General features: G+C 40.0%; 1 protein-coding gene across 1 annotated transcript in view; it reads right to left on the bottom strand.

Annotated features, from left to right (window-relative positions):
* Nucleotides 1-5,586: 5,586 nt before the first annotated feature.
* Nucleotides 5,587-13,187, bottom strand: part of stxbp6 (syntaxin binding protein 6 (amisyn)) — a 37,964-nt gene continuing 30,363 nt past the window's right edge. Inside the window, exons 5-6 of the mRNA XM_089004840.1 lie at nucleotides 9,727-9,884; nucleotides 5,587-6,647 (exon numbers count right to left, since the gene is read on the bottom strand). Of these exons, the coding sequence (XP_088860966.1) occupies nucleotides 6,624-6,647; nucleotides 9,727-9,884 (182 nt within the window). The 3' untranslated portion in view covers nucleotides 5,587-6,623. The remainder of the gene's footprint in view (nucleotides 6,648-9,726; nucleotides 9,885-13,187) is intronic.

Here is a 13,187-nt window from a genome sequence, read left to right as displayed (position 1 = left end):
AGTTTCATCTGCAGGCTCTGTAAAACTTTGATGATGAGCTGGCTTGGCAGTCCATAAATTGCCAGGTCCAGACTTATATTGCGAGCAAAAGGCCAACTTTATTTTTTTATCATTTTTAAAGGACAACCGACGTCTCCGGACAAGTTGTGTCCATAATTTGTAAAATTGCTTCAAATGACTTCTACTGAGCATATTTTACAAAGATTCCACGTCTTGTTTTTGAGTTGGTGACGAGAGTCCTCACCCTACGTCACTGAAGGAACGCCCCTGACCGAAAAAAGGACACATTGTAGCAGTCCTTCCATCATGTGAATGCATTTTGCTGTACTTGTTTGGTCTGAAAACTTTGTGTTGCACCAAAAAGAGGCAGAAGAGGGCGACAAAGCTCCGTGTAAGGAATTAATCAGCCTGTGGCAGCCTCCCCCCCCCCAATTGCCTCAAAATGGCACGGACTAAATTCTTTAATCGATTGCAAACATGTATGCTTTCCTCTTCAGATCTATTTGAATCATTTTCATAACCGGATGAGTAACAAGAAAGCATATTCTCCGAATCTGAAGCCATTGTTTTGATTCTCCAGCAAGGTGACGCCACGAACAAGGGGGCGGGACCTTCTGAAACTGGCCACTTCCGGGTTCATTTTTTGTGTGTGCAGATTTTGGACACTAAGTCATTTTTATTGGTGTTTTGCATTTGACTAAAAATATCATACAGTGTGTTTTGGGTATTTTAGATGCTATAAAAGTTTTTCTGATGTCAGTTAGGAAACAAAAAAGTGATGTCAGTTGTCCTTTAAGCATACTAGATAACAACCCTCCATATTATCATAAATAAATCTATTCATTTTTTTTTTACATTCAGTGTGTTCAATGAAATTTTTGGCTGGATACAATCGATACATGTGTTATCGTCTAACATGACAAAATAATTCAATGAAATAAGTATTCTACAGCACAGATTGTATTTACAATATGAGCATTTGAAGCATGGTAAAAATCGGTAGACTAAGAGTAGACCCACAAAAAATGCCTCAAAAAGCTACAAATCCATTGTCTGCTATTTTGCTTTAGTCTGAACATTTTAGAGCCATTTTGTTCCTCCAAAGGCGAACCTGCTCTTGGGATTTTGGATAATAGCCCAGTTTCACTATGCAAACTAAAAACTGCCTGGCATGTCTATCAGAAGTAACTTCTCATAAAAATCTGAACAAGTCACATATAAAAGGATGTAGGAATAAAATGGCCGTTTTGGTTTGGAACGACCATTTTAGACTTACTTAGTTTGAATATTCGGCACCTGAAGCCTGAGTGTCAAGACATCAATGCCCAAAACGACATTGATGTCGCTAGTCCTCTCGTTGTCGCCAACTGTATTTCCCTTTATTCATAAACAACAGGTTGAAAGACCCCTCCACCCCCAACTCCCTTTAACAGCTAGAGAGAGAAGGCGCTGATTGCTTAAAACAAGTGGCGAGGGTACTTATCCGTCAACGTCATGAACAAGCGAGTATCATTTAACCTACATAGGCTATCTGCCGCCATTTCCCTCTTATCTGCTAATAGAGCAGGCTAATCCCTCAAACACGCATATACCATATACACGGGAAGCTGCTGCGGAATACCAATGAGGCCCCTCAAAACTACACTGCAATCATGTCATCACTGTGTTTCACTTTCCACATTTCATGCCTTAATATTTTATTTTGAAGGGTGGGGGGATTTGTGACTACACACAACAGTCCATAATTACAAGAGGGACACACATTAGTTGTGTTAAATTCATCCAGTCTACTTGATGTCTAATTTGCAATAGATTATTTTTTTACCAACAGTGTTTTAGGTGTTCAATTACCTGACATGTTTCGGCATGGACACTGACTATACTTCGTCAGAGTGTCCACACTCTGACGAAGGCGGAAGTATACGATTTTCAGCGTATAGTATACGCCGAAACATGTCAGGTAATTGAACACCTAAAAAAACACTGTAAGAAAATAATATGTTGTAAATTAGGGACACACGTTGTCTTTAAGATGATTTTAGTCAGTTGAATAACAAAACAGGTGTTGTCAGTATGTCAATGTTTCAATGGGTGAGTGGGCAAAAAAATAAATTTTGCCTAGCGAAAACTGACCACCTTCTGATCAAATTCACCATTGCCGTTGTCAAAAGAAGGTCATTGAACAGATTTAGCCTACTACAAAAACACAAGCAGGTCAGGGTAGACTGAAGATGAGACACACTGTGGGGGTATTCAGGACAATAGTCACACACATATAAATCCATCAAAAACAATTTTAACAAAATATCCGCAGCGTGTTTACCCAGAAAATTAGATTAGGCGAATTAGAAGGATTAGATTGACTGCAGCTGGATTGGATTTGATGTTTCAAAGAAAGAAAGAGGACGATCGAAACAAGAGAGAGCAAGGAAAAAGTGCAACGTAACGAAAGGGGGAGATGAAAAAATCTGCGTCTCAGCACATTAAGGCATACCGGATAACTTTTGCTGGCTGCTTTGCAACTGGTCCTCCAACGGATGGAAGCAGGTTCAGACGGGTTCTTCCAAAATGGAGGCGACTGGCTGGCGTAGCAGCGCCATCAAGTGGTGACAAGTGGAACGAGTGAGCAAGAGTGGAGCTGCAACAAGAGGAAACAAACAGTCCAACTCTTTAAAATATTTTAATTGAAGACTAAAATTATTTGGAGAGTGAAATGTAGGTTGTTAGGTTCACAAGCGAATTACTTTAAATCGGTTAATTGAAGACTAAATGTTTTATGCCCAAATATCCCTATTAGTAGGGATGTGACATTTTTGTTATATATATAATAATAATAACTCATCACACATTTTCTAATATCATATTAAAGTGCATTTAAATAGCTTTCACGTGATGTATATTGTTCGATGACAAATAATAAGGAAATAATGGAATTTTTCAAATATGATGGGATTTTCTGCCTGTAATTACAGTTAAAACAATGAAAATATGTGATAGTTCTTGATTACAATTTAAACTATCATAACTTTATTTTTTGGCAGATCTTAACGAGTAAGGTACCATTGGAAAGCTTTTGAAATTTTAACAAGAATAGAAAGACACAAGAAAAGATTCAAAATATAAATTTGCAAATATCAACGATCGAATGAAGGCAGATTTTCGTCAGATATCAAAAAAGGCTGTAACTGAATACGAGGAAAGAAAATTGCGAGCTCTAGAAATATATATGCTAATGCTTCTTCTTGCTTGAAACTTGGCAGTTATGGGGAAAAATATATATTCGACCACATCTATGACTTATAGAAATACAACTTACTCACCTTTATAAAGTGTAGTGTTGGCAAAAGGAGGGTAAACTTCAATTTTTTCCTCGTTTCTCGTTGTCGTATTCTGAAATTTCAAGAACCAGCATGGAGAAAACGTGTAATACGTCTTCATAAACTGAATAGCTTGAGCTTGGAAAAATCCCACGAAAAAAACGATTACGTACTTCAGAAATATACGACTGCTTGTACAGAGTGCGCTCGGTTCACCGGACAGAAACAATCGCGGTGGAATATCGGTCACTGTAGCTTACCGACTATTAGAGTAACAGTGGACGATAAATTGCTTTAATTCGCAATATTAACTCAACTGAAGACGAAATTGTGTCAAATGTGTGAACCAATAGGCGCTAAGGAAATTGGTCTTGCGTTTTCAATTATCTTAATAGTTCACAAAGAGTTCATAGAAGACTTCAATATTTATTTCCAGTGCTTTTTAAAACAATCCATATCCTTGTACAGAATTTACAAGAACATGTCCAGCGTGACCGTGTTTTGTTCCCCAACGTCGAAACATTCCAAGTGGCAAACAATTTAAATGCTAAGCTAATCAAACAAATTGGTAAATGTGATGTTATTTCACCTTAAATCCCAGTTTGGGGCACTTAGTTAGGAAGATATATCTTCAAAGTCACACTGCGGTGGTTTGGGACGTTACGGAAAAAAAAACTGTTGTGGCGGGACCCAGCCGAGTGGAATAATATGAAGAACATCAATGAGGCTGATGGATCACCGACAAACCGGAAGAGACAGAACACGTCGTCCGTGTCAGGGAGGGGGACGACGGGGAGAACTCCCGCCCGCATGTCTCTAAATCATCTTAGAATTTTAGAGGCTTCTCGCAGTCTGCTTAGCACATACGAAAGGCACCGACTGCATACTGATAGCTGGCTCCGTCACGGAGGGTATAAAAATGTACACAGCAGAGGACAGAGGAAGACATCTTGAGAAAGGGCGGGCAAACTCCTGAAAAATATGATATCGCGACCGTCAGGGCCTGCAAAGCCTTCTCTGCTGGACTTGAAATATCCGAATTATGACTTAAGTTAATTATATGTTGTCCATGAATTCTTATTAAATAATTCCAAATTATGTTTCACTCTCCCTTCATTACTTTTCCCTTGTTGCGCTACTTCCGGGTGTGTTTTCGTATTTAAGCATTTAACCAATCACATGTGAGCCATCATTTGCTACCGGGGCCAGAAATCTGAACGCCGTCACAATCAGGCTGCAGGCCCCGTGATTGGCTAGTCACTAGCCAATCATTGTTTCACAAAACTGCTCTGATCAAAAGCCGCTAGTGACACTAGCATATTGGTCAGTGGCAGAGCTAGCATGCTGTATTGGTAGAGAACCGCATCAGCAAATACGTATACTGTGTTGATTTAATAGCATTTTTGTCAACCTACATTGGCTGAAGGAGGCGAATAAATTGATTTGGTTGGATATTTACTGTTAAAGTAATTTTCAAGACGGACTTTAAGAAAAAATGGACATCATTAAGAAAGGTCGGTCAGTTATTTCCTGGCTAATGGTAGCCTCTAGTGGACTTGTACTAAATCGCACCACACTTATATAAACGTGTGGTTTTTAAAATCAGACGTTATTTAGTCAAAAGAAATAATTAAACGTCTATTTTTGCCAAAATAAAATACATTGGTCAAAAATGAAAATGGGTTATTCTTCATTAGAAAACACACAAACAATCGTATGAAGTTCAAAATAGAAACCGTCATGTTTTTTTTTGTCAGAAACAATAAATGGCATGATGTTTTTGTTACAGTTGCAAACATTTGTCAATATATTTTTTTTAAATTAAAGGTGAAATGCAACATAAATAACACGGGAGGGGGGAACGTTGTTTTTTAAATGTGTGTTTGAATGCATTTTACAATACGGTACATTGGCGAATTGTTTTAAGTCAAGCACGTGGGGGCAGTCTTGCCTCGTAGACAAGAATCACATTAACTTTTAACGGATTCTTTTCTTAGTGTTTTTCAGCTCTCTTCTGAAAAAGGCGCGTCACAACAACATCCGTGACACTCTGGCGAAGGCAGAAGTATACACCGAAACATGTAAGGTAATTGAACACCTAAAACACTGTCTGTAAGAAAATAATCTGTTGAAAATTAGGTATCAAGTAGACAAGATGAATTTAACACAACTAAGCATCACATTATTTTGAAATATACTACTTTCATGTCTTTCCTAAACAGCACAATGAAATAACAGTGACACTCGTGGTAACAAACGCATACAGAAATGAATTAGACAGTTCTTTTTATTATCAAAACAAACATCAAAAGAGCAGTGACAGACGGAGGAAGCTGAAAAAACAGACATTTTCTTCTGTCATTTTAAAATGACAATTACAAAAAAAAACATTTCAAATCACATAGATCAGAAGTCAGTGAAATAGCTTCCCACCACTTGATAAAAGTTTAGATGAGCGAACACTGTTACAGAAGCAGCCATCTCGGCGCACTTTGAAGTGCGAAAAAAGCGTTGAATGGCGTCATCATCTGTACAACACGGACTAGAGAAGATTGACACGACGTGCTTTGCGGAGCAGAGCCAAGCCACGCATGGAGCTAACGAAAAAAAAACGTACATAGTTGAATATCTTGTTCAAGTGCCAGGATGGTCTCACAGTAAAAAAATAATAATACATACTGGAATAAATATTTTCAGTCTGGCTTGTGGTTTGTGAAATGTGATCCACAGTGGAACCTCAAACTTGAAATTTTGGACGTTGTTAATCACATGTTCTGCGGAAAAAAACAGTTCCCTACGATTATAAATGGTAAACTCTTTATGTTGTCCTTTAGCAAGTTGTGAAATAATGAACACGAGTCGACTTTAAAGCGTGCCGCATCCCAAATAGTCTGAAGGAGATCTCTGATGGGCATTTTGTTAATTTATCAATCGTAAATCGAGGCCCAGAAAATGTTCTGTTTCACTAAGGAGGTGATTATTAATTCAGGCTTTTCACCCTCAGGGTGTTGTCGAATTATTAATATTGAGATGGGATCAACTTGAAAAAGGAATGTTTGCATCTGCGCGCACCATAAATAACAAATTAAACCACCATTGAAAATGGTCCTCTTCATTAAATTGTCATGAATAGAAGCGGGTCATCCGCCCTTTAGGTCAACCCGTTTTCAGTCTTCTTCAACACTGAAATATGACGCAACAAAAATCCGCAGTTGTCTGTTTTTGGCGAGCGGCGATTGCCGAGAGAGAACCTCCTGCAGTGCCCTCCCCGAAGACTTTGAGAGTTGGCTTTGGCAAGTGGTTGTTTTAGCACTTGTGCTTCATGGCAAGCTGTCGGGGAAAAACACAGTGAGACATGAGTATGGAAAATATGATTAAATATGAGGGACTCAATTTAACTTGATATTTGCCACAGTAAAGCAAACAACGACGACGTTACGAACAGAACTCAGTAAACGACTGTTGTTTGCTAGCTGGAACATGACAATTACGGGCTGTTTTTTATTTGCTTGTAGAGTTATACCTCGGTTTACCAACCCCTTGGCTTATGAACTTTTCAGTTTACGAACGTTAAATTTATGAAAATTTAACCTTGGCATAACTATCCTACTTTTGCCATCTCCGATCGAACACAAGTGTAACAATAGAACATAAGTGATTCTCTTATTTTTAAAAAGCTTTTGTGAAGCCCAATCAGACAGTGTGATGATTCTTATTTTTTTATTACATTTATTTGCTTTTTTTTTGTTCTGTAGCCACAAGGGGACACAAGCCAGCGTCTTATTGTGCCGGTCCCAAACCCTGATAAATACAGCCGGTTGTGTCAGGAAGGGCATCCGACGTAAAAGTTTGTCCAAAACAAACATGACAATCAAACTTCTGTAGATGAAGGACACTGATTCGCTGTCGCCACCACTTTGAAGAAAAAAAAGACTAAAGGAAAATAAGAACTTGGGACTTGACACACAGAGCCCAACAGGATGAATGCAGGGTGCAATTCTGAGTTTAGACGAATGAGGGCGGTAGAGCATCACAAGGGAATGACTGATTTTGGAATTGTCGGAAAAGAAGCATCAAATGTGACTCCCTCCCTCTCAAATATTTGATTATACACTTACTGTTCCGTTTATGAAAAGTAAAACTGCATTACTCCCATCCCCCAATTGCAAGTTTGAAAGCCTGTTTTGCATCAGGAGAAATGAAGGAAATCCCAGATGGGAAATAAATCAAAGAGTAAAAACGTGTTTGGAATAATGTGATGTCATTTGATCAGCTCTACAAGTACGGAGGAGCGGCAGATCTGTTCTTAGGATTTTTGGAGACAATCCCAAGAAACACCTTGAGGTTTTACTTTAAAGCCATTTTACCGTTCAGCCCCAATTTTTCTTGTTTGGGATGGCCACCACCCATCCCCAGTAATGTCCCAAACACACCCAAAAAAACTGCATCAAGGTCATCTGGATGGCTTATGCAGGAAAACTCCAAAATATTGTATTTTCCGGTGTATGAGGCGCACCGGGGTATAAGGCGCACATCCAATGCATGGTGTATTTTCAAACTTTGTCCATATACAGTGATACCTTGGCTTACGAACTTAATTGGTTCCCAGGAAGTGTGTGTAAGGTGAAAAGTGTGTATTCCAAACATTAATTCCCCATAGGAAACCATTAAAATGAGAATAATCCGTTCCCAGGTCCCTATAAAGTATAATTTTCTACTAAATAAGCCTTGAAACTACACAAAATATACCTTATTTTATGCCTAATAAATTTACTATGGTATTGTAATTAAAGAAAAACTGTACTGTAGAATAAGGTTGTTTTATTTGACTTTGTGATGGTCGTTGATGGCATTCGTTCACTTCAGAGATCCAGCTCCAAGAACCGGCTCGTTAGCGAACGACACATCACTCATTGTGGCACTCCGTGTTTTTCCCGAAAAATAGTTTGTATGCCAAGATTATATTCTCGTGAATTTAACGTTCGTCAGGCAAAAAGGTCGTTAGCTAAAGCGTTCGTAAGCCGAGGTATCACTGTATAAGGTGTACCTGACTATGAGGCGCCCCTTCAATGAATGGAAAAAAAGCTTTCTAAATGTAAGTATATGAATAAATGAAAGTTTTCCAAATATAAGGCACACCAAGGTGCGACAGTGTAGTCTGGGGTTACGTACTACATCTTCTACAGGAGGGAAACGGAGTCAGTGGCTGCTGGAAGTAGTTGCGAGACCTGTTGTGACTCAATATTACTTCACATATAAGGCGCACCTGCGTATAAGTTATGTTTTGAAGAAAGTCAAGGTGGGGTGCGCCTTATACATATGGTAGTCAAAGATCGGCGATGAATATTAGCAATGAAGCCTGCCAAAGTGCAAACGGGGTCTGCCTGGATGGCATTGCGCTATTACACAGACAACCGTGGCGCAACCATCGTAATCAGCCACACTGCAAATTGGGCGTTTCCATCATTTAGCATGCTAATCGCTAAACGGAAAAGCAAGCCATGTACTCGGACGGGAGAAACCAAAGAGACAGAAGGCGAGGGAGCATCCCAAGTGTCAATGAGGGGAAACGGGAGACATTATGTGGGACGTAGCGAGGTAGTCATCATCATTAATACCCTCACATAAAATACATATCCAGTGAGACCTCAACTTACAAACTTTTCGTCTTACAAACGTCAAATTTATGAAAATTAAACCTTATAATAAGCACTATTTTCATAATACACACCCACCACGGCTGGCGGAGTGATCTTCGGCGGAAGCACACGACCGAACAGCTCCAGAGGTTAAGTTACCAACAGTCCATATGGAAGGTGACTGTCCTTCCATAAGCCATCAACGACCATCAAAAAGGTAAATAAAACTTTATTTTACAGCAGTTTATTTCTTTAATCACAGTCCTCATGTAATGCGCCTCTCTTTCCAAACAGCAATACCCTTTGACCTTCGACCTCCAACGCCATTCCATCAAGCCATAAATGACCATCACAAATGTAAATAAAGTGACTTTATGATACAATGCAGTGTATTTCTTTCATTACAATACAATAGCACATTTATTATACATAGAATAAGGTATGTTGTGTGTAGTTTTAAGGCTTATTTGGTTGAAAAGTATATTTTATGGAAACCCGGGAACGGATTATTCCCATTTTAATGGTTCCCTATGGGAATTTTTTTTTGGAGATACACACTTTTCGCCTTACACACTGTCTGGGAACCAATTAAGTTCGTAAATTGAGGTCTCGCTGTACTGTACAACCCTGTGCATTAAATATATGGAATAAACATCATTTTATTTTTTATTTTAGCATGTGAAAAAGAAAGCAGACTGTGTTCCTTCCTCTCTTTCTGATATTCAACAATTGCAAAGTGAGGTCCCCACTTTGCACATTTTATCCCTCACCTTGTGTGCAGTGACAGCAAACTGTTCGGCGCTGTTCATCATGTCGGCGGTTCTTTCCTCAGCCCGACCTAGTCGTTCGCCTCGTTCGTTCAGAGCTTGGCTGGCCTTCTGCACGGCGCTTGTCACGCTGTCTGCGGCCGAGTGTAGAATACTGTTGCCTATGGTCCATCGGGGAAGAGAGAAAAGGAAAGTTTACGTTTCAATCGGAGCATTTTAGGAAATTGGAAATTCTCGATCGTCGCCGCCGTTGGCACCATTGGCAACGCCATTGATTGTGTTGGAGCTCGAGTTAAATCGAGGGTTGGTTGATGTTGGAATGTGTCAGATCGACTCAGCGTCTCAATAGTTTGGTGCTTTGTATCAAATTTCGTGATTTTCAAAGACACTGGTGTTAAAGATAAGGCCCAGGGGGCTAAAGTTGGCCCGTGTCGTTATTTTCCATGGCCCGTGAAAGCAACTTGCATAATCCTTGCTGAACTCTGTACGGAAAATGGTTTTGTTACCCTGTTTCTTTAAGCCATGGACTCTGATTTTTCAACCTTGCAGTTCAGAAAAGTATGTTTTTGGTTTAAACATAGCCTAGCCGGAAACGCCTTGTAGATGACTCCTCCAGCACTAAAAGTAGACGTATCTTCAGATGTTACACAGAAGCTCCCCACGGAACCACCCCCCCAAGCAGAGGTTTTGCCCTGACAGGCAATCCGTCTACAGCACGTCAACGATGCTATCGCGTGATGCTAACAGCGAGATGAGGAAGAGCAAGTCTGCAGCTGCCCCGTTACGGGCTGTGGTGTCATCTGTCATTTCACGAGAATGTGTCTGGGAGAATTTTCCAGATAATCCAACATACAGGACAGCTGGTATTCCTTCAGAAGTAGCAATTCATCAAGCGGAGCTATGACATTCTTGCCCACTTCCTGTGTTTGGGGAAACAATTCCTCTTTGAGTGCACTTGAGACAGATCCCTCGGAATCCCTTCAAGGGAGGCCAGGAAGTTATACTCCAGTCATCGTAATCACACCAACCCCTTCCGACCCTTCCAGAAGTGTGTGCCGGGGGAGCACATCTCCATCACGTTTGTCTTCGCTCTGCCTCTGTTTTCCCCTGAGGCCCCCCTCACCCTACGTGGGGGGGATGCAATTACAGACAGGCAGCGGGGGAGATGCTGTGTGAAGAAGGAACTGATTGAGAGGGCATGAGCCTGGTGGATTATGCAAAAAAATGCCCTTAAACCGTGAATTTCTACATATCTCAGCAGCAAGTTTTGAGGGAGTTGAACTTAGTAGGCAGATAAATCGCAGGGGTCAAAGTCAAGGCCCGGGGGCCCAGATCTGGCCCGTTCCCATTTTTTATGTGGCCCGTTAGAAGCAAGTCAAAAACATTTGAAGCAGATTTACGTGGGACGGGAGTTGTGAGACAATCTCTTATCGTCAACGGATGCTAAAGCTTTGTGTTTGCTTTTAACATTTAGCTTGTAGTAGATGTGCACATTCCACCATGATGTCTCTGATCCACTGCTGAAAAGGACGCGTTGATCCTCTTCTCTTTCATCTCGAACAGCTTCATGTCACAAATAGGGTACAGAAAGTGCTGAAGAATGAATGACTCTGTGTCTTTGTGTTGTCATATTATTTGTTATTTTTAACTTTGTTCCTTCCGGGTTGAGTGAACGCTGGCTCGTGTGGCTGCCGCTGCTTACCCGCAGAAAAAAATATCCCGTGACTGTAAAGGGTCTTTGAGAGTTCTGAAAGACGCTTATAAATGAAATGTATTATTATTATTTATGACAATTGATGAAATATGTACCAAAAAATGTCATCGGTGACATATTGTAAGAAAATCTCTCATGACAGTAGTTGACATCCTTAAATGCTTTCACATCTAAAAGACGTTTTATTCTGAAAAATCACCCAGTTCTCTGTTACAAACATCCGTCTGTGTCACTCTTGATGCCCATTACTTTATATTTTATTTTGAAGGCACTCATTCGCTACCATTCCCAAATGTATTCGGGAATTGAAAAGTCTGACGCGAAGCGCCATTGCCGGATTTGTTCGGGTTTTGGTTAATGTGCTGGTCAGACCTCTGGCAATGTTTTTCCCTTCCACGAGGGGGCAGCCTTTAGTCCATGTTAGCGCTTTGTTACAGCTTCAGCTCTTGTTAAAGCGCTATATGAATCAATATGTATGCATTGTATTTTGTAAAACCTCCCCCATTTCAAGATCAGATAACTCCAGAGCCATATAATTTAGGAATTAACTTTTTTTACTGATGAAAGAAGAGAGTCGAAACTTTCTAACGCTATATTGAATAATTTTGTTCTGGTGTGTTTTGCATCATATCCTGTCTTATTTTCTGGAATTTCAGATTGTTTTTGCAATATTTGTGAAAGTGCCAAATAAATCAATATGTATGTATTGATTTTTGTACAGCCGCCCCAATTTCAAGCTCAGATAATTCCAAAACCATAACTTATTAATTAATTCCTTTTTTTAATGAAAGAAGAGAGTCTAAGGTTTCTTGCATGATGAACCACTACAATACAGTAAAGTCTCGTTATATCGATATCGGATATATCGATAGTCCCGGTTATATCGATACTATTTCTATGCACGCACAGAGAAAATTACATGCAAACAGGGTCGGATATATCGATAGTCCCGGTTATATCGATATTTTTTCGGACTCCCGAGAATATCGATATAACGAGACTTTACTGTATTTACAACATCCGATCCAACGCATAGGCTGACAGAATGGAGACTTTGCCTCAGGGTAAAATCTGATTTTCTATCGGCATTGCGGGCGTCACCGCGTAGACCTCACATCTTTAGTGCATGAACATCAGACTATCAGAGATTGGAAATAGCCATGTTCATCCTCAAGAAGGGTCGTTATAAGCAGTGTTAATTAAAGAGCCTACACGGCCGAGTACACCAGGGTGTAGCGTCTTATCACTGCTGTGCAAGGATATCGCTTGGGGCATGACGTTCATATATGTGTGCGTGGGTGTTTTATTTTTTGCATACATTCGTATTGGCAAGCAAACATTTATCTGCACTTGACGGAGTTCCGCCGAACTAATCTGCTTAACGAATGGCGCATTGTCATAGGACCTTCAGATTCCCGTTTTCAAATGAGGGAAGAGCGAGACAAGCCATCACACACATCAGACGGCTTCCGTGGAACATTGTGCTCTTCTCCACTTGATAAATTCATTTGCTTTGAAATATTCCTCACTTTTAATTTACGACCGGTTCTCATCAAACTCCAAATTTTTCCAAATCCACATTGCAATACAGTAAAGTCTCGTTATATCGATATTCAAGGAAGTCCGAAAAAATATCGATATAACCGGGACTATCGATATATCCGACCCTGTTTGCATGTAATTTTCTCCGTGCGTGCATAGAAATAGTATCGATATAACCGGGACTATCGATATATCCGATATCGATATA

Source organism: Hippocampus bargibanti, linkage group LG09, assembly GCF_051943395.1.
Source record: "Hippocampus bargibanti isolate YZ-2025 linkage group LG09, ASM5194339v1, whole genome shotgun sequence".
NCBI lineage: Eukaryota > Metazoa > Chordata > Actinopteri > Syngnathiformes > Syngnathidae > Hippocampus > Hippocampus bargibanti.
This window is presented reverse-complemented; position numbering and strand designations above follow the sequence as displayed.